At 52.1% G+C, this 25,664-nt stretch overlaps 1 protein-coding gene across 2 annotated transcripts in view; it reads right to left on the bottom strand.

Moving 5' to 3' along the window:
* The window catches only part of STAU1 (staufen double-stranded RNA binding protein 1), a 69,572-nt gene that overhangs the window by 18,241 nt on the left and 25,667 nt on the right, over positions 1-25,664 (bottom strand). For both annotated transcript variants that reach the window (XM_075350647.1, XM_075350648.1), the window contains exons 6-14: positions 25,213-25,354; positions 24,963-25,128; positions 22,156-22,251; positions 21,054-21,266; positions 20,748-20,891; positions 20,528-20,671; positions 20,158-20,233; positions 19,720-20,042; positions 19,339-19,461 (exon numbers count right to left, since the gene is read on the bottom strand). In XM_075350647.1, coding sequence (XP_075206762.1) covers positions 19,339-19,461; positions 19,720-20,042; positions 20,158-20,233; positions 20,528-20,671; positions 20,748-20,891; positions 21,054-21,266; positions 22,156-22,251; positions 24,963-25,128; positions 25,213-25,354 — 1,427 coding nt within the window. The remainder of the gene's footprint in view (positions 1-19,338; positions 19,462-19,719; positions 20,043-20,157; positions 20,234-20,527; positions 20,672-20,747; positions 20,892-21,053; positions 21,267-22,155; positions 22,252-24,962; positions 25,129-25,212; positions 25,355-25,664) is intronic.

The raw sequence follows: 25,664 nt of genomic DNA, 5'->3' as shown, positions 1-25,664 counted from the left end.
CTTCTTCTTCGGCGCTCCATTGGGAGACCCAGACGATTGGGACGTCCAAAAGCTGTCCCTGGGTGGGTAAAGAAATACCTCATGTTAGAGCTGCGAAGACAGCCCTCCCCTACGGGGAGGCAACTGCCGCCTGCAGGACTCTTCTACCTAGGCTGGCGTCCGCCGAAGCATAGGTATGCACCTGATAATGTTTGGTGAAAGTGTGCAGACTCGACCAGGTAGCTGCCTGGCACACCTGTTGAGCCGTAGCCTGGTGTCGTAATGCCCAGGACGCACCCACGGCTCTGGTAGAATGGGCCTTCAGCCCTGATGGAACCGGAAGCCCAGCAGAACGGTAGGCTTCAAGAATTGGTTCTTTGATCCATCGAGCCAGGGTGGCCTTAGAAGCCTGCGACCCTTTGCGCTTACCAGCGACAAGGACAAAGAGTGCATCCGAACGGCGCAGGGGCGCCGTGCGGGAAATGTAGATTCTGAGTGCTCTCACCAGATCCAACAAATGTAGATCCTTTTCATACCGATGAACTGCATACGGATAAAAGGAAGGCAAGGAGATATCCTGATTAAGGTGAAAAGAGGATACCACCTTAGGGAGAAACTCCTGAATGGGGCGCAGCACTACCTTGTCCTGGTGGAACACCAGGAAAGGAGCTTTGCATGACAGCGCTGCTAGTTCAGACACTCTCCGAAGAGACGTGACCGCTACCAGAAATGCCACTTTCTGTGAGAGTCGAGAAAGTGACACATCCCTCAGGGGCTCGAAAGGCGGCTTCTGGAGAGCAACAAGGACCTTGTTTAGATCCCACGGATCTAACGGCCGCCTGTACGGAGGTACGATATGACACACCCCCTGCAAGAACGTGCGCACCTTAGAAAGTCGCGCTAGACGCTTCTGAAAAAACACGGATAGTGCCGAGACTTGCCCTTTAAGGGAGCCGAGCGACAAGCCCTTTTCCAACCCAGATTGCAGAAAGGAAAGGAAGACAGGTAACGCGAATGGCCAGGGGGATACTCCTTGTGCAGAGCACCAGGATAAGAAAATCTTCCACGTCCTGTGGTAGATCTTAGCAGAAGTGGACTTCCTAGCCTGTCTCATGGTGGCCACGACCCCTTGGGGTAAGCCTGAAGACGCTAGGATCCAGGACTCAATGGCCACACAGTCAGGTTCAGGGCCGCAGAATTCCGATGGAAAAACGGCCCTTGGGACAGTAAGTCTGGACGGTCTGGTAGTGCCCACGGTTGGCCGACCGTGAGATGCCACAGATCCGGGTACCACGACCTCCTCGGCCAGTCTGGGGCGACGAGTATGACGCGGCCGCAATCGGATCTGATCTTGCGTAACACTCTGGGCAGGAGTGCCAGAGGTGGAAACACATAAGGGAGCCGGAACTGCGACCAATCTTGCACTAAGGCGTCTGCCGCTAGAGCTTTTTGATCGCGAGACCGCGCTATAAAGGACGGGACCTTGTTGTTGTGCCGAGACGCCATTAGGTCGACGTCCGGCACCCCCCAGCGGCGGCAGATTTCCTGAAACACGTCCGGGTGAAGGGACCATTCCCCTGCGTCCATGCCCTGGCGACTGAGGAAGTCTGCTTCCCAGTTTTCTACGCCCGGGATGTGAACTGCTGATATGGTGGATGCTCTTTCCTCCACCCACATCAGAATCCGCCTGACTTCCTGGAAGGCTTGCGGACTGCGTGTCCCTCCTTGGTGGTTGATGTATGCCACCGCTGTGGAGTTTGTCCGACTGAATTCGGATCTGCTTTCCTTCCAGCCACTGCTGGAAGGCCAATAGGGCAAGATACACTGCCCTGATTTCCAGAACATTGATCTGAAGTGTGGACTCCTGCTGAGTCCACGTCCCTTGAGCCCTGTGGTGGAGAAAAACTGCTCCCCACCCTGACAGACTCGCGTCTGTCGTGACCACTGCCCAGGATGGGGGCAGGAATGATCTTCCCTGTGATAATGAGGTGGGAAGAAGCCACCATTGCAGAGAGTCCTTGGCCGTCTGAGAAAGGGAGACTTTCCTGTCCAGGGAAGTTGTCTTCCCGTCCCATTGGCGGAGAATGTCCCATTGAAGTGGGCGCAGATGAAACTGCGCGAACGGGACTGCCTCCATTGCTGCCACCATCTTCCCAAGGAAGTGCATGAGGCGCCTTAAGGGGTACGACTGACCCTGCAGGAGAGACTGCACCCCTGTCTGTAGTGACCGCTGCTTGTCCAGCGGAAGCTTCACTATCGCTGAGAGAGTATGAAACTCCATGCCAAGATACGTTAGTGATTGAGTCGGTGCCAGGTTGGACTTTGAAAAGTTGATGATCCACCCGAAAGTCTGGAGAGTCTCCAGCGCAACATTCAGGCTGTGTTGGCATGCCTCTTGAGAGGGTGCTTTGACAAGTAGATCGTCTAAGTAAGGGATCACCGAATGTCCCTGAGAATGCAAGACTGCTACCACTGCCGCCATGACCTTGGTGAAAACCCGTGGGGCTGTCGCCAGACCGAATGGCAGAGCTACGAACTGGAGATGGTCGTCTCCTATCACGAAACGTAGAAAACGTTGGTGCTCTGTAGCAATCGGCACGTGGAGATAAGCATCCTTGATGTCTATTGATGCTAGGAAATCTCCTTGAGACATTGAGGCAATGACGGAGCGGAGGGATTCCATCCGGAACCGCCTGGCGTTCACATGCTTGTTGAGGAGCTTTAGGTCCAGAACAGGACGGAACGAGCCGTCCTTTTTTGGAACCACGAAGAGATTGGAGTAAAAACCTTGCCCTTGTTCCTGCAGAGGAACAGGGATCACCACTCCTTCTGCTTTTAGTGAGCACACCGCTTGCAGAAGGGCATCTGCTCGGTCGGGATGTGGGGAGGTTCTGAAGAACCGAGGCGGAGGACGAGAACTGAATTCTATCCTGTACCCGTGAGACAAAATGTCTGTTACCCACCGGTCTTTGACCTGTGGCAGCCAAATGTCGCAAAAGCGGGAGAGCCTGCCACCGACCGAGCATGCGGAGGGATGAGGCCGAAAGTCATGAGGCAGCCGCCTTGGAAGCGGTTCCTCCGGTTGCCTTCTTGGGGCGTGAATGAGCCCGCCAGGAATCTGAGCTCCTTTGCTCCTTCTGAGTCCCTTTGGACGAGGAGAATTGTGTCTTGCTGGAGCCTCGAAAGGACCGAAACCTCGACTGCCACTTCCTCTGTTGAGGTTTGCTTGATCTGGGCTGGGGTAAGGAGGAGTCCTTACCCTTGGATTGCTTAATGATTTCAGCCAATTGTTCACCAAACAGTCTATCTACAGATAGTGGCAAGCTGGTTAAACATTTTTTGGAAGCAGAATCCGCTTTCCATTCCTTTAACCACAAGGCTCTGCGCAAGACAACAGAGTTGGCAGACGCAATTGAGGTACGGCTTGTAGAGTCTAGGACAGCGTTGATAGCGTAAGTCGCAAACGCAGACATTTGCGAGGTTAGGGACGCTACTCGCGGCACTGCTGGACATATGATAGAGTCCACCTGTGCCAGGCCAGCTGAAATAGCTTGGAGTGCCCACACGGCCGCGAATGCTGGAGCAAACGACGCGCCGATAGCTTCATAGACAGACTTTAACCAAAGGTCCATCTGTCTGTCATTGGCATCTTTAAGTGAAGCCCCATCTTCCACTGCAACTATGGATCTAGCTGCAAGCCTGGAGATTGGGGGGTCCACCTTTGGACACTGGGTCCAGCGTTTGACCACGTCAGGGGGAAAGGGATAACGTGTATCCTTAAGACGTTTGGAGAAACGCTTATCTGGGTAAGCATGGTGTTTCTGGACTGAATCTCTGAAGTCAGCGTGGTCCAGAAAAGTACTCAGTTTAGGCTTGGGATACCTGAAATGGAACTTCTCCTGCTGTGCCGCTGCCTCCTCTGCAGAAGGGGTAGGGGGAGAAATTTCCAATAGACTATTGATGGCCCCTATAAGGTCATTTACCATGGCGTCACCATCAGGAGTATCCAGATTGAGAGCGGTTTCAGGATTAGACTCCTGATCCCCCTCCTCTGTCTCATCATGTAGAGACTCTTCTCGCTGAGACCCAGATCCGCGTGATGACGTGGAGGGTCTCTCCCAGCGAGCACGCTTAGGCTGCCTGGGACTGTCATCTGAATCAGAGCCGTCAGGCTGAGATGCCTGGGACCCCCTTGAAGCCCGGATTAACTCCAACTGAGGGGGACCGGGGAACATTGCTGCAGCAGTGTCCATGGACTGAGTAACTGGCCTGGCCTGCAAGGTCTCTAGGATTTTTGTCATAGTGACAGACATCCTGTCAGCAAAAACTGCAAACTCTGTCCCCGTCACCGGGACAGGGTTCACAGGTGTCTCTGCCTGGGCCACTACCACCATAGACTCCGGCTGACGAAGTGGCACAGGGACCGAACATTGCACACAATGGGGGTCATTGTAACCTGTCGGTAGATCAGCCCCACAAGCGGCACAAGCAGCGCTCACAGCCTGTGTCTTGGCACCCTTGCGTTTTGCAGATGACATGTTGTCTTCTCCTCAGAGCAATTGGGGTATACAGCCAAGAAGCGACCTTACAGTGCAATATATCTATATATATGGTACAGAGAAAAGTACACAAATATCACACTGTGGCACTAGTGGGGCCAGCACTTAAGTGCTGCTTACCGCCCGCTTAACGCGGGTGTGTGGTCGCCAGAAATCCCCTGTCTGGGTCCCCCAGAGCCTGTGTCCGTTCTCCAGCCAGACCGCATGTAGAATGGCTGCCGGCGTCCTATGGAGAGGGGCGGGCCCTGGGCGTGTGCAGACAAAGAGCGGGAAGCCTGCGTCCCACTGTGCTCAGTGAGAGGGCTGGAGCATGTAAATAAGACTCCAGCCCTCGGCGCTGATGAATCGTACAGCGTCTCTCCCTTGCCCTGATTGACAGGGTGGGGGCGGGAACGAAGCGGAGCAAGGCCGCAGAAGCCGGGGACTAAATTTATAAGCGACGCCGTCGTAAAAGCACGGCCGTCGCTAAGTCCCCGGCGCACTACAAGTCGCAGCCGCGCCGCCGCTCTAGGGGCGGCCGGCGCGGCAGTCCCCCAACACACAAAGTCACTCAGAAAACTGTAGTGACTATAACCCCAGCGCTCAGCGCTACTGTCCCCGGCGCACTAGCACACCCAGCAAGCCTGGGGTGTGCGTGGCCTGTACATACGGGGACACAGAGTACCTTAATGTCGCAGGGCCTTGTCCCTGAACGGTACCCAGCTCCGCATCCAGCAGGTTCCATGGGTCTGTGGATGGAGCCCGGCCTCAGGGCTTGGGGGCCGGTAAGATCCCACTTCCTCAGAGCCCCTCAGGGGGATGGGGAAGGAAAGCAGCATGTGGGCTCCAGCCTCCGTACCCGCAATGGGTACCTCAACCTTAACAAACACCGCCGACATAAAGTGGGGTGAGAAGGGAGCATGCTGGGGGCCCTGGTATGGGCCCTCTTTTCTTCCATCCGACATAGTCAGCAGCTGCTGCTGACTAAACAGTGGAGCTATGCGTGGATGTCTGACCTCCTTCGCACAAAGCAGAAAACTGGTGAGCCAGTGATCCCACTGGGGGTGTATAGCCAGAAGGGGAGGGGCCTTACACTTTTTAGTGTAATGCTTTGTGTGGCCTCCGGAGGGCAGTGCTATACACCAATCGTCTGGGTCTCCCAATGGAGCGCCGAAGAAAAGAATATCTTCCACGTTCTGTGGTAGATCTTGGCGGAGGATGGTTTCCTAGCCTGTCTCATGGTGGCAACAACATCATGAGATAAACCTGAGGTCCCTAGGATCCAGGACTCAATGGCCACACAGTCAGGTTCAGGGCCGCAGAATTCAGATGGAAAAACGGCCCTTGAGACAGCAAGTCTGGACGGCCTGGTAGCGCCCACGGTTGGCCTACCGTGAGATGCCACAGATCCGGGTACCACGACCTCCTTGGCCAGTCTGGAGCGACGAGAATGGCGCGACGGCAGTCGGACCTGATTTTGCGGAGCACTCTGGACAACAATGCCAGAGGTGGGAACACATAAGGTAGTCGGAACTGCGACCAATCCTGAACTAAGGCGTCTGCCGCCAGAGCTCGGTGATCGTGAGACCGTGCCATGAAAACCGGGACCTTGTTGTTGTGCCGCGACGCCATCAGGTCGACGTCCGGCATCCCCCAGCGGCGACAGATCTCCTGAAACACGTCCGGGTGAAGGGACCATTCCCCTGCGTCCATGCCCTGGCGACTGAGAAAGTCTGCTTCCCAGTTTTCCACGCCTGGGATGTGAACTGCGGATATGGTGGATGCTGCGGAGCAGATGTACGTGTGACCGAGTCGACTTGTAGAAGCCCAGCTGAAATAGCTTGGAGTGCCCATACGGCTGCGAAAGCTGGCGCCAACGACGCTCCAATAGCTTCATAGATGGATTTCAGCCAGAGCTCCATCTGCCTGTCAGTGGCATCTTTAAGTGCCGCTCCATCTTCTACTGCAACTAAAGATCTAGCTGCAAGCCTGGAGATTGGAGGGTCCACCTTGGGACACTGGGTCCAACCCTTGACCACGTCAGGGGGAAAAGGATAGCGTGTATCTTTAAGCCGTTTAGAAAACCGCTTCTCAGGATAAGCGTGGTGTTTCTGGATTGCATCTCTAAAGTCAGCGTGGTCCAGAAAAGTGCTTAATTTACGCTTGGGATATCTGAAATGGAATTTCTCATGCTGTGAAGCTGCCTCCTCCGCAGGAGGAGCTGGCGGAGAAATATCTAACATCTTATTGATGGACGCTATAAGATCATTCACTATTGCGTCACCATCCGGTGTATCCAGATTGAGAGCGGTCCCAGGATCAGAATCCTGATCAGTTACATCCGCCTCATCACCCATAGATTCGTCCCGCTGGGATCCTGACCAGTGAGACGAAGTTAAGGGCCCCTCATAACGAGCCCGCTTAGGTTGTCTGGGACTGTCGTCCGAGTCAGAATCGTCACCCTGGGGTGCATGTGACACCCCCGGAGCTTGGAAGTGTTCCAGCTGAGGGGGACCAGTTAGCAATGATGCAACAGTGTCCATGGTCTGAGTTACTGGTCTAGACTCCAATGTTTCAAGAATCTTTGACATGGTCATAGACAATCTGTCAGCAAAAGCTGCAAACTCCGTTCCTGTCACCTGGACAGCATTCACAGGTGGTACACCCTGGGTCACGTCCAGCAGAGGCCCCGGCTGTGCAAGTTGCACAGGGGCCGAGCACTGCACACAATGGGGGTCAGTGGAACCTGCCGGTAGAGCAGCCCCACATGCGGTACAGGCAGCATATAATGTCTGTGCCTTGGCCCCCTTGCGTTTTGCGGACGACATGCTGTTGCCTCCTTGTAATCTAGGAGGGTATATAGCCGAGAATCACCAGTGACCGTACAGTACAAAGTATTTGCAAACACAAAATACTCAGTATACAAACGGCACAAGTGGGGGTGAGCCCTTGAGGGCTGCTTACCGCCCGCTGAACAGCGGGTATGAGGCCGTAGAATCTCGTGTCTGGGTCTCCCAGTCTCCCCTCTGCAGCTCAGCGTGCAGGCAGGAATGGCTGCCGGCGTTCTGTGAAGAGGGGCGGACCGTGGGCGTGCCACAAACAAAGTGCGGGAAACTGCGTCCTACTGTGCCTGGTGTGAGGGCTGGAGTATGTAAAAAAGACTCCAGCCCTCAGCGCTGATGCTCTGTACAGCGTCCCGCCCTCCTCCTGACTGGCAGGTGCGGAGGCGGGAACGAACGAACTAGGCCGCAAAAGCCGGGGACTGTAGTAATAAGCGCGGCCGTGATATATGCACGGTCAGCGCGGAAGTCCCCGGCGCACCACAAGTCCCAGCCGCGTCGCAGTCCCAGCGGTCGGCGCGACCGTTCCCCTTGAGTCTACCCACTCAGCTAAGCTGAAGTGAGGAAATGGCACAAGCGCAGCAGCGCTGTTGTCCCCGGCGCACTAACACACCCAGCAATGCTGCGGTGTGCGCGCGTATGCACGGGGACACAGAGTACCTTGACGGAGCAGGGCCATGTCCCTGACGATACTCAGCTCCATATCCAGCGGCTTCTCCAGGGGCTGCAGATGGAGCACGGTCTCAGTGCCTGGAGACGGGTAAAATCCCACTTCGCCCAGAGCCCTAATGGGGATGGGGAAGGAATCAGCATGTGGGCTCCAGCCTCCGTACCCGCAATGGGTACCTCAACCTTAACAAGCACCACCGACAGAAAGTGGGGTGAGAAGGGAGCATGCTGGGGGCCCTGTATGGGCCCTCTTTTCTTCCATCCGACATAGTCAGCAGCTGCTGCTGACTAAACAGTGGAGCTATGTGTGCGTGTCTGACCTCCTTCGCACAAAGCAAAAAACTGAGGGACCCGTGCTCCCACGGGGGGGTGTATAGCCAGAAGGGGAGGGGCCTTACACTTTTAAGTGTAGTACTTTGTGCGGCCTCCGGAGGCAGTAGCTATACACCCAATTGTCTGGGTCTCCCAATTAGGAGCGAAAAAGAAAGCCGGGGCAAAAGACGCGCCCGTGGCTTCATAGATGGATTTCACCAGGAGCTCTATCTGCCTGTCAGTGGCATCCTTAAGCGATGAGCCATCTGCAACCGATACCACAGATCTAGCCGCCAATCTAGAGACTGGGGGATCCACCTTGGGACATTGAGCCCAACCCTTAACAACGTCAGAGGGGAAGGGGTAACGTGTGTCAGTAAGGCGCTTAGTAAAGCGCTTGTCCGGAACCGCTCTGGGCTTCTGGACAGCATCTCTGAAGTTAGAGTGATCGAAAAACGCACTCCGTGTACGTTTAGGGAACCGAAACTGGTGTTTCTCCTGCTGAGAAGCCGACTCCTCCACAGGTGGCGGCGGGGGAGAGATATCCAACACCTGGTTGATGGACGAGATAAGGTCATTTACTATGGCGTCCCCTTCAGGTGTATCAAGATTGAGGGCAACGTCAGGTTCAGAGCCCTGAGCTGCGACGTCCGCCTCGTCCTCCAGAGAGTCCTCAAGCTGGGAACCCGAGCAGCGTGAAGAAGTCGGGGAAGATTCCCAGCGAGCCCGCTTAGCCGGTCTGGGACTGCGGTCCGGACCGGAGTCCTCCACGTGAGACCTAGGCCCCCCCCTGGGAACGTGCTGCGGCGCGGACAGAGAGGGGCCTGGAGGCGAAGATCCAACAGGGCCCGGGGCCTGTGTAAGGACCGGTCTGGACTGCAAAGCTTCAAGCAGCTTGGCAGACCATTTGTCCATAGACTGAGCCATGGATTGTGAGAGTGACTCAGAGAGTTTTTCAGCAAAGAAGGGAATTTTGTTTACTTACCGTAAATTCCTTTTCTTCTAGCTCCAATTGGGAGACCCAGACAATTGGGTGTATAGCTTCTGCCTCCGGAGGCCACACAAAGTATTACACTTAAAAGTGTAAAGCCCCTCCCCTTCTGCCTATACACCCCCCCGTGCATCACGGGCTCCTCAGTTTTGGTGCAAAAGCAGGAAGGAGGAAACTTATAAATTGGTCTAAAGTAAATTCAATCCGAAGGAAGTTCGGAAAACTGAAAACCATTCAACATGAACAACATGTGTACACAAAGAACAACAGCCCGAAGGGAACAGGGGCGGGTGCTGGGTCTCCCAATTGGAGCTAGAAGAAAAGGAATTTACGGTAAGTAAACAAAATTCCCTTCTTCTTTGTCGCTCCATTGGGAGACCCAGACAATTGGGACGTCCAAAAGCAGTCCCTGGGTGGGTAAAATAATACCTCGTAATAGAGCCGTAAAACGGCCCCTTCCTACAGGTGGGCAACCGCCGCCTGAAGGACTCGCCTACCTAGGCTGGCATCTGCCGAAGCATAGGTATGCGCCTGATAGTGTTTCGTGAAAGTGTGCAGGCTCGACCAGGTAGCCGCCTGACACACCTGCTGAGCCGTAGCCTGGTGCCGCAAAGCCCAGGACGCCCCCACGGCTCTGGTAGAATGGGCCTTCAGCCCTGAGGGAACCGGAAGCCCAGAAGAACGGTAGGCTTCGAGAATTGGTTCCTTGATCCACCGAGCCAGGGTTGATTTGGAAGCCTGTGACCCTTTACGCTGGCCAGCGACAAGGACAAAGAGTGCATCCGAGCGGCGCAGGGGCGCCGTACGAGAAATGTAGAGTCTGAGTGCTCTCACCAGATCTAACAAGTGCAAATCCTTTTCACATTGGTGAACTGGATGAGGACAAAAAGAGGGTAAGGAGATATCCTGATTGAGATGAAAGGGGGATACCACCTTAGGGAGAAATTCCGGAACCGGACGCAGAACCACCTTGTCCTGGTGAAACACCAGGAAAGGGGCTTTGCATGACAGCGCTGCTAGCTCAGACACTCTCCGAAGTGATGTGACTGCTACTAGGAAGACCACTTTCTGCGAAAGGCGTGAAAGAGAAATATCCTTCATTGGCTCGAAAGGTGGTTTCTGAAGAGCCATCAGCACCCTGTTCAGATCCCAGGGTTCTAACGGACGCTTGTAAGGAGGGACTATGTGACAAACCCCCTGCAGGAACGTGCGTACCTGTGGAAGTCTGGCTAGGCGCTTCTGAAAAAACACAGAGAGCGCAGAGACTTGTCCCTTAAGGGAGCCGAGCGACAAACCCTTTTCCAATCCGGATTGAAGGAAGGAAGGAAAGAAAAGTGGGCAAGGCAAATGGCCAGGGAGTAAAACCCTGATCAGAGCACCAGGATAAGAATATCCTCCACGTCCTGTGGTAGATCTTGGCGGACGTTGGTTTCCTAGCCTGTCTCATAGTGGCAATGACCTCTTGAGATAACCCTGAAGACGCTAGGATCCAGGACTCAATGGCCACACAGTCAGGTTGAGGGCCGCAGAATTCAGATGGAAAAACGGCCCTTGAGACAGTAAGTCTGGTCGGTCTGGTAGTGCCCACGGTTGGCCCACCGTGAGATGCCACAGATCCGGGTACCACGACCTCCTCGGCCAGTCTGGAGCGACGAGGATGGCGCGGCGGCAGTCGGACCTGATCTTGCGTAACACTCTGGGCAACAGTGCCAGAGGAGGAAACACATAAGGCAGTTGAAACTGCGACCAATCCTGAACTAAGGCGTCTGCCGCCAGAGCTCTGTGATCTTGAGACCGTGCCATGAATGCCGGGACCTTGTTGTTGTGCCGGGACGCCATTAGGTCGACGTCCGGCATCCCCCAGCGGCAACAGATCTCTTGAAACACGTCCGGGTGAAGGGACCATTCCCCTGCGTCCATGCCCTGGCGACTGAGAAAGTCTGCTTCCCAGTTTTCTACGCCCGGGATGTGAACTGCGGATATGGTGGAGGCTGTGGCTTCCACCCACAGCAGAATCCGCCGGACTTCCTGGAAGGCTTGCCGACTGCGTGTTCCGCCTTGGTGGTTGATGTATGCCACCGCGGTGGAGTTGTCCGACTGAATTCGGATCTGCTTGCCTTCCAGCCACGGCTGGAACGCCTTTAGGGCAAGATACACTGCCCTTATCTCCAGAACATTGATCTGAAGGGAGGACTCTGGCTGAGTCCAGGTACCCTGAGCCCTGTGGTAGAGAAAGACCGCTCCCCACCCTGATAGACTCGCGTCCGTCGTGACCACCGCCCAGGATGGGGGTAGGAAGGATTTCCCCTCCGACAATGAAGTGGGAAGAAGCCACCATCGAAGGGAGGCTTTGGCTGCCTGAGAAAGGGAGACGTTCCTGTCGAGGGACGTCGACTTCCCGTCCCATTTGCGGAGAATGTCCCATTGAAGTAGACGCAGATGAAACTGCGCAAAAGGAACTGCCTCCATTGCTGCTACCATCTTCCCTAGGAAGTGCATGAGGCGCCTCAAGGGGTGTGACTGGCCTTGAAGGAGAGATTGCACCCCTGTCTGTAGTGAACGCTGTTTGTCCAGTGGAAGCTTCACTATCGCTGAGAGAGTATGAAACTCCATGCCAAGATATGTCAGTGATTGGGCCGGTGTCAGATTTGACAAGCAGATCGTCTAAGTAAGGGATCACCGAGTGTCCCTGAGAGTGTAGGACTGCTACTACTGTTGCCATGACCTTGGTGAACACCCGTGGGGCTGTCGCCAGGCCGAAAGGCAGTGCCACGAACTGAAGGTGTTCGTCCCCTATGGCGAAACGCAGGAAGCGCTGATGCTCTGGTGCAATCGGTACGTGGAGATAAGCATCTTTGATGTCGATTGATGCTAGGAAATCTCCTTGGGACATTGAGGCGATGACGGAGCGGAGCGATTCCATCTGGAACCGCCTGGTTTTTACGTGTTTGTTGAGCAGTTTTAGGTCCAGAACAGGACGGAAAGATCCGTCCTTTTTTGGCACCACAAACAAGTTGGAGTAAAAACCGTGACCCTGTTGCTGAAGAGGAACAGGGATCACCACTCCTTCTGCCTTCAGAGTGCACACCGCCTGAAGAAGAGCATCGGCTCGCTCGGGGGGCGGAGATGTTCTGAAGAAACGAGTCGGAGGACGAGAGCTGAACTCTATCCTGTAACCGTGAGACAGAATGTCTCTCACCCATCGGTCTTGGACATGTGGCAGCCAGGCGTCGCAAAAGCGGGAGAGCCTGCCACCGACCGAGGATGCGGTGTGAAGAGGCCGAAAGTCATGAGGAGGCCGCTTTGGGAGCGGTTCCTCCGGCGGTCTTTTTAGGACGTGACTTAGACCTCCATGAATCGGAGTCCCTCTGACCCTTCTGTGGCCTGTTGGACGAGGAGAATTGAGACCTGCCCGCGGGCCGAAAGGACCGAAACCTCGATTGTACCTTCCGTTGTTAAGGTCTGTTTGGTTTGGACTGGGGTAAGGATGAGTCCTTTCCCTTGGATTGTTTAATGATTTCATCCAATCGCTCACCAAACAGGCGGTCGCCAGAAAATGGCAAACCGGTTAAGAACTTTTTGGAAGCAGAGTCTGCCTTCCATTCACGTAGCCACATGGCCCTGCGGACTGCCACCGAATTGGCGGAAGCTACCGCCGTACGGCTCGCAGAGTCCAGGACAGCATTAATGGCGTAGGACGCAAACGCCGACGCCTGAGAGGTTAAGGACACCACCTGCGGAGCAGAGGCACGTGTGACTGCATTAATCTGCGAGTGACAAGCTGAGATAGCTTGGAGTGCCCATACGGCTGCGAATGCCGGAGCAAAGGACGCGCCGATAGCTTCATAGATGGATTTCAACCAGAGCTCCATCTGTCTGTCAGTGGCATCTTTGAGTGAAGCCCCATCTTCCACGGCAACTATGGATCTAGCCGCCAGTCTGGAGACTGGAGGATCCACCTTGGGACACTGAGCCCAACCCTTGACAACGTCAGGGGGGAAGGGATAACGTGTGTCCTTAAGGCGCTTAGAAAAGCGCTTATCTGGACAAGCTCGGTGTTTCTGGACTGCCTCTCTGAAGTCAGAGTGATCCAGAAACGTACTCATTGTACGCTTGGGAAATCTAAAACGGAATTTCTCCTGCTGAGAAGCTGACTCCTCAATTGGAGGAGCTGGGGGAGAAAGATCCAACACCTGATTGATGGACGCTATAAGGTCATTCACTATGGCGTCTCCTTCAGGTGTATCTAGGTTGAGAGCGGCCTCAGGATCAGAATCCTGATCTGCCACCTCCGCTTCATCCTCTAGAGAGTCCTCCTGCTGAGACCCTGAGCAGTGTGATGAAGTCGAGGGAAGCTCCCAGCGAGCCCGCTTAGGCGGTCTGGGACTGCGGTCCGTGTCAGAGACCTCACCCTGGGACCTATGAGTCACCCCAGGAGCACTTTGCTGCTCCAACCGAGGGGGGCCTGGGGTCAATGATTCAACAGTGCCCGGGGCCTGTGTTACCGGCCTGGACTGCAAGGCTTCTAGTATCTTAGCAGACCATTTATCCATACTCTCAGAAAGTTTGTCAGCGAATACTGCAAACTCCGTCCCTGTCACCTGGACAGTGGTAGCAGGTGGTCCCACTTGGGCCACCAGTAGCAGAGGCTCCGGCAGAGTAAGTGCCACAGGGGCCGAGCATTGCACACAATGAGGGTCGGTGGAACCTGCCGGTCAACAGTGCGACCGTACAGAGTAAATGTATAGCATATAAGCATATATATATACACTTCGGCACCCAGGGGGGCCAGCACCTAGAAACAGGTGCTGCTTACCGACCGCCCAAAGCGGTTGTGTGACCACCAGATTCCCTGCCTGGGCCTCCCAGAGCCGTGTTGTCTCTCCTCTCCAGCTTCAGAAGTGCTGACAGGAATGGCTGCCGGCGTTCTGTGAGGAGGAGGGGGCCGTGGGCGTGCCCTAGAAAGTGCGGGAATCTGGTGCCCCACGGTGCTCAATGAGGGGGGAGGAGGATACAAAGTATTCTCCAGCCCTCAGCGCTGACGTCCTGTGCAGCGTCCCGCCCTTACGCTGACTGGCAGGCCCGGGGGCGGGAATATGCGGTACTAGGCCGCAAAAGCCGGGGACTAAAGTTATAAGCGCGGCCGGCAAATAAGCGCGGTCAGCGCGGTAGTCCCGGCGCACTAACACACCCAGCAGTGCTGCAGCGTGTATGACACAAGCGCTCCATGCGCCGTCCCCAAGGGGACACAGAGTACCTCACAGTAGCAGGGCCTTGTCCCTGACGATACCCGGCTCCTAATAATAACGAATAACGTTTGGAACACCATTCTAAGTCTGAACTGGGTGCAAAAAACCTAAAAAAACATCACTATGGGGAGATAAGGTATGCACACCAGTGACTATGTAAGGGGAATACATGGAATAGCAGAAACTGCTGTGTGAATACTGACTTGAAAAATCCAATAGCTATATGAAGAGTGAAAATGTGAAAAATGGAATCTGCATTACTGCCATGAACATATGAATCAAGAGAAATTTAGCTACTGAATTGATCAATGCAATAAAGCCCCAACACTACGCCAAAGTATTTCTCTACGTTGGGGTCCCTAGCTTATGTGTGTCCTCTCATGCAGTTAAAAAACCTACCGTGTATGGGAAGCTGAGACCCAAGCTATTTATGCGTATTATATGGATTGGCAATAGGTGTGGTGGGGAGGGTTCACAAACGAAACCTCTCCTCTCCATTTTTCACATTTTCACTCTTCATATAGCTATTGGATTTTTCAAGTCAGTATTCACACAGCAGTTTCCGCTATTCCATGTATTCCCCTTACATAGTCACTGGTGTGCATACCTTATCTCCCCATAGTGATGTTTTTTTAGGTTTTTTGCACCCAGTTCAGACTTAGAATGGTGTTCCAAACGTTATTCGTTATTGTTAGTATTTTTTCGTTTGTGAACCCTCCCCACCACACCTATTGCCAATCCATATAATACGCATAAATAGCCTGGGTCTCAGCTTCCCATACACGGTAGGTTTTTTAACTGCATGAGAGGACACACATAAGCTAGGGACCCCAACGTAGAGAAATACTTTGGCGTAGTGTTGGGGCTCTATTGCATTGATCAATTCAGTAGCTAAATTTCTCTTGATTCATATGTTCATGGCAGTAATGCAGATTCCATTTTTCACATTTTCACTCTTCATATAGCTATTGGATTTTTCAAGTCAGTATTCACACAGCAGTTTCTGCTATTCCATGTATTCCCCTTACATAGTCACTGGTGTGCATACCTTATCTCCCCATAGTGATACCCAGCTCCTGTCCAGCAGATTCCCCAGGGGCTGCGGAGGGAGCACGGTCCCAGTGCCTGGAGACCGATTAGGATCCCACTTCACCCAGAGCCCTTAAGGGATGGGGAAGGAAAACAGCATGTGGATCCTGCCTATGTACCCGCAATGGGTACCTCAACCTTAACAGCACCGCCGACCAGAGTGGGGTGAGAAGGGAGCATGCCGGGGGCCCTGTTATGGGCCCTCTTTTCTTCCATCCGATATAGTCAGCAGCTGCTGCTGACTAAATTGTGGAGCTATGCGTGCATGTGTGCCTCCTTCGCACAAAGCATAAAAACTGAGGAGCCCGTGATGCACGGGGGGGTGTATAGGCAGAAGGGGAGGGGCTTTACACTTTTAAGTGTAATACTTTGTGTGGCCTCCGGAGGCAGAAGCTATACACCCAATTGTCTGGGTCTCCCAATGGAGCGACAAAGAAAACTGCAAACTCTGTCCCTGCCGCCTGGACAGGGAGAGCAAGGGGTTCTACCTGAGCCGAGGGGCCCACTAGTGAACGAGGCTCCGGCTGAGCAAGCAAAACAGGGGTTGAGCATTGCTCACAGTGAGGGTAGGTGGAACCCGCAGGTAACTTAGCCGCACAAGAGGTACAGGTCGCAAAATAACCCTGTGCCTTGGCACCCTTGCTCCTTGTGGACGACATGCTGTTGTCTCCTAGGAGAGTGATCACTGAGGGTATATGGGGAGTGTATACAGCCCGACCGAACAGAACTATATATATATATAGTATCTATTCCGGCACCCTGAGGGGACCAGCACCGGGTGACCGGTGTGGCTTACCGACCGCTAAAAAGCGGAGTGTGTGTCCTCCAGATTCCCTGCCTTAGGTCTCCCAGCGTTGCAGAGCTCTTTCCAGGAAATCCTCCACAGGCAGAATGCCAAAGAAATGGCTGCCGGAGCTCTCTGGGGAGGAGTGAGGCCGTGGGCGGCGTCTAGAAAAGTGCGGGAATCTGGAGTCCCCACAGTGATCAGTGAGGGGGGAGGAAACATACAAGATGCTCCGGCCCTCACATCCGACGTCAGGTCGGCAGTACCGCCCTTACCCCTGATAGACAGGCCCGGGGGCGGGAGTTTTGCTACTAGGCCGCAATTGAAGCCGGGGACTAAATTTAAGACCGCGGCCGACAAACAGGCGCGGTCGGCGCAGAAGTCCGCCGGCCGTCACAAAAGAGCAGCTGCTGCAGCGTCCGGGATGAAGGCGCTCCATGCACATCCCCCATGGGGGTACAGAGTACCTTAGTGTTGCAGGGCCCGGTCCCTGAGGATAAATAAACTCCTGTCCGACAGATTCCCACAGGGGCTGCGGAGGGAGCCCGGTCCCAGTGAATGGATGACCGGTCAGGATCCCACTTCTCCCAGAGCCGCTAAGGGATGGTGAAGGAGACGGCATGAGGCTCCGGTCTTTGTACCCACAATGGGTACCTCAACCTTAACAGTACCGCCGACGTAGTGGGGTGAGAAGGGAACATGCCGGGGGCCCCGTGGGGGCCCACTTTTCTTCCAACCGATATAACTAAAATGAGAATGCATGAGTGGATGTGTGCCTCCTTCCACACAAAGCATAAAACTGAGGAGCCCGTGATGCACGGGAGGGTGTATAGGCAGAGGGGAGGGGTTACACTTTTTAAAGTGTAATACTTTGTGTGGCCTCCGGAGGCAGAAGCTATACACCCAATTGTCTGGGTCTCCCAATGGAGCGACAAAGAAATATTGTTTTGTCATAGCCGGTAATAATTTTATCGCGTTTAGCAGCAAAAGTTGAGCTAGTATGCCAAATTTCAGCATCATAGCCAGTATAGAACTCTAATGGCTATGTGCCAAAGTTTGCAAAATCCTCTTAGCTGAAGCCGCAGGCTTGGGGGGGGGCCTCCAGTGAAAGGTCAACAGTGCCCAATATATTTGAGATCTGGCCCTAAAAATTTACAGAACCTCTTTTCAAACATACATGTACATCCTTATAAATTTTCAGCAAAATCTGAGAACGTCGAGTGGGGACGATTTTTAAAACTGGTCCACTTGACACGGAATGACTATATATACACATATATATATATATATATATATATATAGACATCTAGATTACATAGTGTATTACATATTTACAATTTATTACAGTTTGTGTTCTAAAGTTGTATTCCAATAAATATATTTTATGTTCTAAATATCTTGATTATTGAATCATAAAAATGATTAAATGTCTGATGTTCACATTATACTACAATAAATGTTTCACTTAAATATAAGCAATATATCTGGGAGTCTGAGTCGTGGAGTCGGAGTAAGGGAAATGGAGGAGTCTGAGTCGCAGGATTGGCTTACCGACTCCAAAGCCCTGGTGATAATGCAGGTGTGACCACCGCTCTACTCACGGTACATCGTTATCTTCAACAGTCCCAGACACAATGAATAGAGCGGTGGTGACGCAAGTGCACAGGAGACTTGGGGATGCCCAGTCTTCAGTTAGGTGGGGGTCAGACTGGTACAAATCAGACACTTATTACCAATTAGTAAATTTTGGTTATGGTTAGCCCTAGAGAGGCACAGGAGGCGGTAGGGGTTAGTCCTAGAGAGGCATGAGAGGAGCCGGTAGGGGTTAGTTCTAGAGAGGCACGGGAGGAGTCGGTAGGGGTTAGCCCTAGAGAGGCACAAGAGGAGCTGGTAGGGATTAGTCCTAGAGAGGTTGAGGAGCCGGTACAGGTTAGCCCAAGAGAGAGGCACAAGAAGAGCTGGTATGGGTTAGTCCTAGAGAGGCATAGGAGGAGCCGGTATGGGTTAGTCCTAGAGGGATGAGAGGAACCGTAATGGGTTAGTCCTAGAGGGGTGCGGGAGGAGCTGGTACGGGTTAGTCCTAGAGGGGCATAGGATGAGTCGGTATGGGTTAGTCCTAGAGGGATGAGAGGAACCGTAATGGGTTAGTCCTAGAGGGGCGCGGGAGGAGCTGGTACGGGTTAGTCCTAGAGGGGCGTGGGAGGAGCCGGTACGGGTTAGTCCTGGAGGGGTGATTGAGGAGCCAGTATGGATTAGCCCTAGAGAGATGCGAATTAGTCCTAAAGAAGCATGGGACGAGCCAGTACAAATTAGTAATAGAGGGCTGAGGGAGGAGCTGTAACAGGTTAGTCCTAGGAGGGGTGAAGGAGTAGCTGGTATGGAATAGTCCTAGAAGAGAGATGAAGGAGATTGGATGGGTTAGTCCTACAAAGGTGAGGGACAGGATGGGGTGGGTTAGTCATGGAGGGTCGAAACAGAATAGGTTACTGCTAGAGGGGTGGGGGAGGAGCTTGTACGAGTTAGTACTAGACTGGGGAAGGGGTAGCTGGGATAATCCTAAAGGAACAAGGGAAGAGATAGGATGGGTTAGAGATGATGGAGGAGATGGGAATGGGTTAGTCATGAAGGGGAGAGATAGAATGAGTTAATCAGAGGGACCAGACTGGATTTGTTATTCCTAGAGGACCGAGGGATGAGACAGTATGGATTAGTCCTACAGAAGTGAGGGAGGAGACAGAATGGGTTAGTCCTAGATCGGTGAGGGTTGAGGTGTTTAAATACAGAAAGGTTGTTGATAGTCTTGGGTAGAAGATAATCAATTTAATATTTCCGGACCAGAATACAGTGACTCCCGAATTGTAGGTGTCCTCCCTCGCGGCAATCTTACCATGTCATGACACGACTCCACATCTTTCCCCACGCCATGACTGATTAGTGGTGGTTGGAAGGAGCAATTTATTAGAGAGACAAACTCGTTTTTATTATTCTTCGGGAAATCTTTATATTCAACCTGTAAAATGAGGAAATTCAGAATATTAGCTGAATAATCGAGAAACCATCAGCCCTCATTATACTCCAGGCATAGATTGCAGCCAGCTTATACATTACTAGCACAATGATTAGAGAGAGTTAGAGGGAGTCTAAGATATTCATACTTATACTAACAAGAGATACCAGAAGGCGCCTCAAAACCGACTGCAACCAACTGTCTAAAGTAAATATTGGATCTAGTGTACTCAGACAATCTGGGGTCTCTGGGGGCAGTTACCTCGATCGCTTGTACGATTGACAGGTACTGTAACTGCTCGGAGGGTCGGGTCAGTGGGCCGTGTAGTACATGTGCAGACGTATTGTTGTTGTTATTCTTCAGGATGGTGTCTGCGGTAGGGGAAGTGCCGCCATACAGCAGTTCTCGTGCAATCATGGCCGTCACGGTGGCGATAGCCGGGTTAGGGGCCACCCTGTTAAATTCTTTGGTGTGAAGTCCCTGATTGGCGCCCACAGCTTGCGCCACTTCAGGTACCATAGGCAGGATCCCAGCCGGCAACTGCTGATGACTGTGATATGGCATCCGAAACTCATCGTCTTTGTCTGCAAAAAAAAATAAAAGGCTCATCACTTACACAGGAGGGAAAAATACTTACAAAACTGCACTTTGTATGGGCATGTAAAGCCAGCTCTAATTACTCATGTGTCCAGAACTTACTATTAGCAGTGTCCTCCCCAGAGCCAGGCTCATAGAACGTCACCTTCCTGCCATCTCCTGGTTTCTTCACAGGCATCTAAAAAGGAAGACGGAAGCATAAAAGAGTTGGAGGGAGCACACTGGGGAGAGCACACTGGGGGGGGGAGAGCACACTGGGGGGGGGAGAGCACACTGGGGGGAGAGCACACTGGGGGGGGAGAGAGAGCACAGTGGGGGGGGGGGGGGAGAGTACAGTGGGGAGGGGGGGGGGAGAGCACACTGGGGGGAGGGGGGAGCAGCCAACAACCCAGGAAGGCAGTTGTATCCCTGACATAAAAAGAATAACACAAGCCATAACAATGTGTGCAGGACCCAGCACAGGGGCACTTACTTTCTCATCAGTCTTAAGTGCTGGTTTGGGGGGAGCAGGAGGGACTTTGAAACCGAGAAGTTCTAACATATTTTCAGCAGCATTTCGTTTGGCCACTTTCTTATTGGCCCCCAGTCCTTCAGCGGTCAAGTTCCCGACCTTCACCTGCAAGGAGCAGAAAGAGTCTGAGGTTAGAAAGTCAGAAAGGAGGAAGGAGGTGACATGTCCTTAACCAACGCACCTGCATGACAAACTCCCGGCGCCGGGGGAGACCTCGCTCTGTCACCAGGCTGTATTCCGGCTCCTTGTCCTTCTTAGCTTGTTGTATCTGAGCCAGCCTGCTAATGGGGTTCATGCCCTGGCCGTATTCCGGGCAGGTGGGGAGCTGTGAGAACAAGACAGAACAAATGAACCTCAGGGGTGGGAAAATTGCTGAAGCGCCCTTACCTATCTGCTGCACAGTTTTGGTGACCCACATTTAAGAAAATGTACAGTAAGGGGGATATCTGACAAGTGACCCCCCCCCAATTTCAGCACAGCAGCTCACCTTTACAATAGACTTTGTTTTCTTTTTGATGCGAGGTCTCAGTTTCTCCACGATTGGCAGAGGCGGCAGCTTCTTTAGCTCCTCCAGGATGGCGATGGCAGCGTTTTTCTTGGACACTTTCTTACTTTTCCCTTCTCCTTCTCCTATAAACTCCCCAACCAATACTTTAGTTATGAAGCTTTTCATGTGCGGAGGTCCCGTCTCCTTGGTTACCTACAGAGAAGGATCGTCAGTGACTAATACAAGTTTGGTGAACACTAAGGCTAAGTTCACACATCCTGTGTTTTCAATCCGTCAGGTCCGTCAGCAACGGATCAGTCATTTTCAAGATGTCAACTGATGCAACTGATGTGTTTTTCACAGGATTCCTTTCACAGGAATCCTGTGAAAAAACGGATCAGTTGCGTCCGTTACATCCGCTGTGCGTCCGTTTTTTGACGGATCAGTCATGATCCGTCTGTGTTTGGGACAGCCCAGTGGGCGTGCCAAGCATGCTGGGCATGCTCAGTAGAGCATGACGGAATCCTGCGCTGGATTCCGTTGTAAGACGGATTACGACGGAATCCAGCACCATAGACATGCATTACAAGCTTGACGGATGGCGACGGATTCCTGCGCGGCGCGTTAATTTTGACGGCCCGAAAAACGTTACATTCTGCGTTGCTCCCCGCTCGGCGGTCAGTCAAAAACGACGGACCGCGACGCAGCGGATGCAACGCAGGGTCATCAGTCGCAATCCGTCACTAATAGAAGTCTATGGGGAAATACAGGATTCCTGCAAAATATTTTGCAGGATACCGTAATTCCCCAAGGCGACGGATTGTGACTGATGCAAAACACAGGATGTGTGAACTTAGCCTAAAGCAAAAAAGACACATCAATCAAGGATCCGGGGGAAATGCTCCCGCCTGGGAGAACAAGCCTGCCATCAAAGATCCTCTCCTCAGCAGGCACATGAAACAAGGGCTCAGCCGGGAAGGTGTCAGGTGCCCCCGCAGCCCCTACTTCTCCATGGTCACAGTGGTGGCAGGGCACAGACCAGGGGCGAGTAATTACAGGAGACAAGCTGCCATTACATCAGTGACCCCAGCCTCGACCTCACCTCAAAATTCACAGGAAGATTCCTTTTTAGTGCAATTTCGAACACTTGGCTGATCTCAGATTTATTCAGATTTTCTTCATCAGATTTTCCATTAACCTGATTAAAAAAGAAAAAAAAAAAGATTTTCTGTAAAGTCAAACATCAGACGAGGAGGTGGCTTATTGTTTTTGTGGGTCAACTTGTAATTTTGAATGACACCTTTCATCTTACCATTCAACGTACTAGAAAAACACAAGAAAATAAAAAGAATCAATGCAACTCCGCCAACTTTTTCTTGTTATTGGGGGGGGGGGTTTGAAGTCCGAGGCGGTTGTTTCCATAATGCTCATTTTAATATTTTTGTTGGCAATAGCTGTGTGAAGCCTTGTTATTTGCGCCCTGAGCTGATATCTCATCGATACCTTTTTGGCCTAGATACGGCATTGTGATCGCTTCCCAATTATGGTGCTTCAACTCTTTCTCGTTACACTGTTTACCGATTGGATTAATTCCTGTTAAGACTGGATTTTTGTGGACACAACGATACCAAGGAGGTTTATTTTTTTTTTAAATTTCAGAATTTTTTTTAGATCTTAAGAAAAAAAATAATTTTTGAACTTTTTATTCTCCCTTAGGGGACTGGAACCTGTGATCGTCTGATCACTTATATGTTGCAATATCACAGTATTGTCATATATAGTAAAAATCACAGTAGGTACAGGGGTCTTCAGCAGATCCCCGCTGCTACGGAAACATATTGGCAATCGCAAGAGGGCCAGGAACCGGGCCACATGCTGTAAATACCAAAGCAGAGATTGACCAGTACATTTAAAAGGGAACAGGTCACCAAATTTTTCATGTGTGAACGAAGACTAACACCTTCAGCAGTGCCTGTGCTGTATGCCATAAAGGCGTATATTAGTCCCCGAATACCCCGGTATACCCCCCAAAGACCTTTTAGGATTCTCCTGTGCTGTATGTAAATCTGACTGGTCTGACGGGCAACCTTGCAACAAGCGTGTATCCCTCCTCTCCACCACCGAGTGCTGTCCTTTTCCTCTTATTAATGTGGAGGAATCCTAATGCCTGTGCATACACATCACCGGGTTGTGCATGAGCACTTTGCTCTGCCCTAAAAGTGTGCATGTGTGAGGAAGCAATGTGTCTGTGCAGGCTTTCCCCCAGCTATATACCCTGTTTTTCCAAAAATAAGACCTCCACCAAAAATAAGCCCTAGCGGGGATTTTCAGCATTTTCAGAGCAAGGCTTAAATATAAGCCCACCCCCGAAAATAAGCCCTAGTCGTGGTTCAATAATGAAATGTGGGTGCAGCTAAAAAAAGTTAAAGATACTGCAGGACACTTCATTATAGACAGCGGGCGCCCCGCAATCACAATTACAGATGCAAGGGCAGAAGACCTGCATTAATCGCACCCCCCCCACACATCCGATCTCACACACAAACATCGGATCGCACACACAGTCAGATCGTATACACAAACATCGAATCACACACACATCAGATCACACACACATCAGATCACAAACACACCACATCCAGCAACACCGATTTCTTCTCGCCGGCAGAATCCTGAGATGCTGTGCAGTAGAGCGCAAGGACCTGCCACAATGCTAGCTTACAGCACCTGCAGACACGTGACTTCCTCCCATCATTCCCTGCGGCCTGAAGCTTTCTGTAACGCTGGATGTGATGAATGAGTGTATGTGTGTGTGTGATCTACGATCTGCTGTGTGTGAGTGTGTCAGTGATCTGCTATGTGTGACTGTGTCAGTGATCTGCTGTGTGTGTCAGCCAGAAGCAGGGGAGGACGGCATGCAGCACCCACCGGAGATCACAGGGAGGATCTGGGAGCCACGCAGATGTCCGGGTCTAGTAAGTATGAGTCTCCTGGGAAGTGGTGGGTCAACTTACCCCCCAACTGTGTGTCTCCAAGAATAAGACCTCCTCCAAAAATAAGCCCTGGCGCTTTTTTGGGGGGCAAAAAAAGTATAAGACAGTGTCTTATTTTTGTAAAAAAACGGTAGACGACGTTGTAGCGGGGTGAAATTTCACACCTGCACAGACACATTTCTGGCTCGTGCATGCGCACTTATGTTTTTGGCTCTGCCTGTAGAAGGAAGAGTAAAGTGCGAATGCGCAAGCCAGCAATGTGTATGCGCAAGCGAGTGATTTCCCCCACTTATGTGGAGGACGCTGGAGGGGTCACCTACGTCAATCAGAAGAAAAAAACGACAATCAGCAGCGGAGCAAGCACACCCATCGGACCAGACCATCTGGATTTAAATACAGCAAAGAGAGAATATACAAAGGTTTTTTGGGGGTACACAGCGGCGAGTCAAGGAATAATATACACCTTTATGTAATGCAGTATAGGCGCTGCAGAAAGTGCTAGTTTTTGTTTACACATGAAAAATCTGGTGACAAGTTCCCTTTAACCAGTTAACAGCAGGGGACAGACATCAACTCCACCTGTTGCTGTTAGAGGCAGATGATGCAGGCTCAGCTCCTGAGCCTACTTTCAAAGACAGGGACCCAACATATGATGTAATGGTACACTGTATGTCAGGCAGCAGTTAATCATGGTGTAACCATACAGTACCACGCCACATTGTAACTTTTGACGCTTTACCATGGGATTAAGAATACACCTCCATCCCAATATGGCATAATCACTGCATGTAAAATTTGACGGGCGCTTCCTCCACATTCAAGAGCTTCAGTCCTACAATCAGTTGGGTCACCAACTAGAAAAGGAAATGAGCTGCAGCCTCACAGACCGAGTCCTATCATCCTCCCCCCACAATACCTCAAGTTTACTGGGAAGGGGCTCATGTTGGAGGCTCTTTAGGGCTTTTGCTGCTGCGTCGTGTTTTGCTGCCTGACGTGTCCGGCCTTTACCGTGATACTGTTGTCCACCTATAGATAGCTCAACCTGGTAGAGGATGGGAGTGACCGGGAATGGGTAGAAGTACCTGGGGAACCAGGAGGCAATGTGATCAGTAATGACACAGACACACCTCCCCCACAAGCTGTGGACTGCAGCACAGTGACCCTACCGTGGGGGGTAGCTGCCTCCTCGCGGCATGTTGTAGTTGTAGGAGGAGCGGATGCCTGTGTAAGGGTCCAGGGGTTTGTAGATTGGTTTCCGGCCCAGCTTCATACATAGTGCATTCAGTTCCACAGTTGGCGTTATACTGTCTGTAAAAACAAAAGGATCACTTATAACATCAGAGCAGCCACCATCATCGCATATGCCCATACAACATGCAGGATCCACAGGAGGTGGACACAAGATTACTATGTAGAAAGGGACTGCAGAGCGAGGGAAACAGGCTCCGACAAGAGTCACCGTCCGAGGGGACTAATAACAGGGCACGTGACTTTACAATACACCTTTGAAATGTAGTGTCTCATCAGTTTCTTGATATCTGCCTGCAAGTTTTTTTTCTCATCTGAAAACAATATAATGTAGGGGCAGAGCCCCTAATTCCAGCAATGTGTCACATAC

The sequence above is a fragment of the Anomaloglossus baeobatrachus genome, chromosome 5, assembly GCF_048569485.1.
Source record: "Anomaloglossus baeobatrachus isolate aAnoBae1 chromosome 5, aAnoBae1.hap1, whole genome shotgun sequence".
Lineage (NCBI taxonomy): Eukaryota > Metazoa > Chordata > Amphibia > Anura > Aromobatidae > Anomaloglossus > Anomaloglossus baeobatrachus.
The sequence above is the reverse complement of the archived record's forward strand: the minus strand, read 5'-3'. Positions and strand labels throughout refer to the sequence as shown.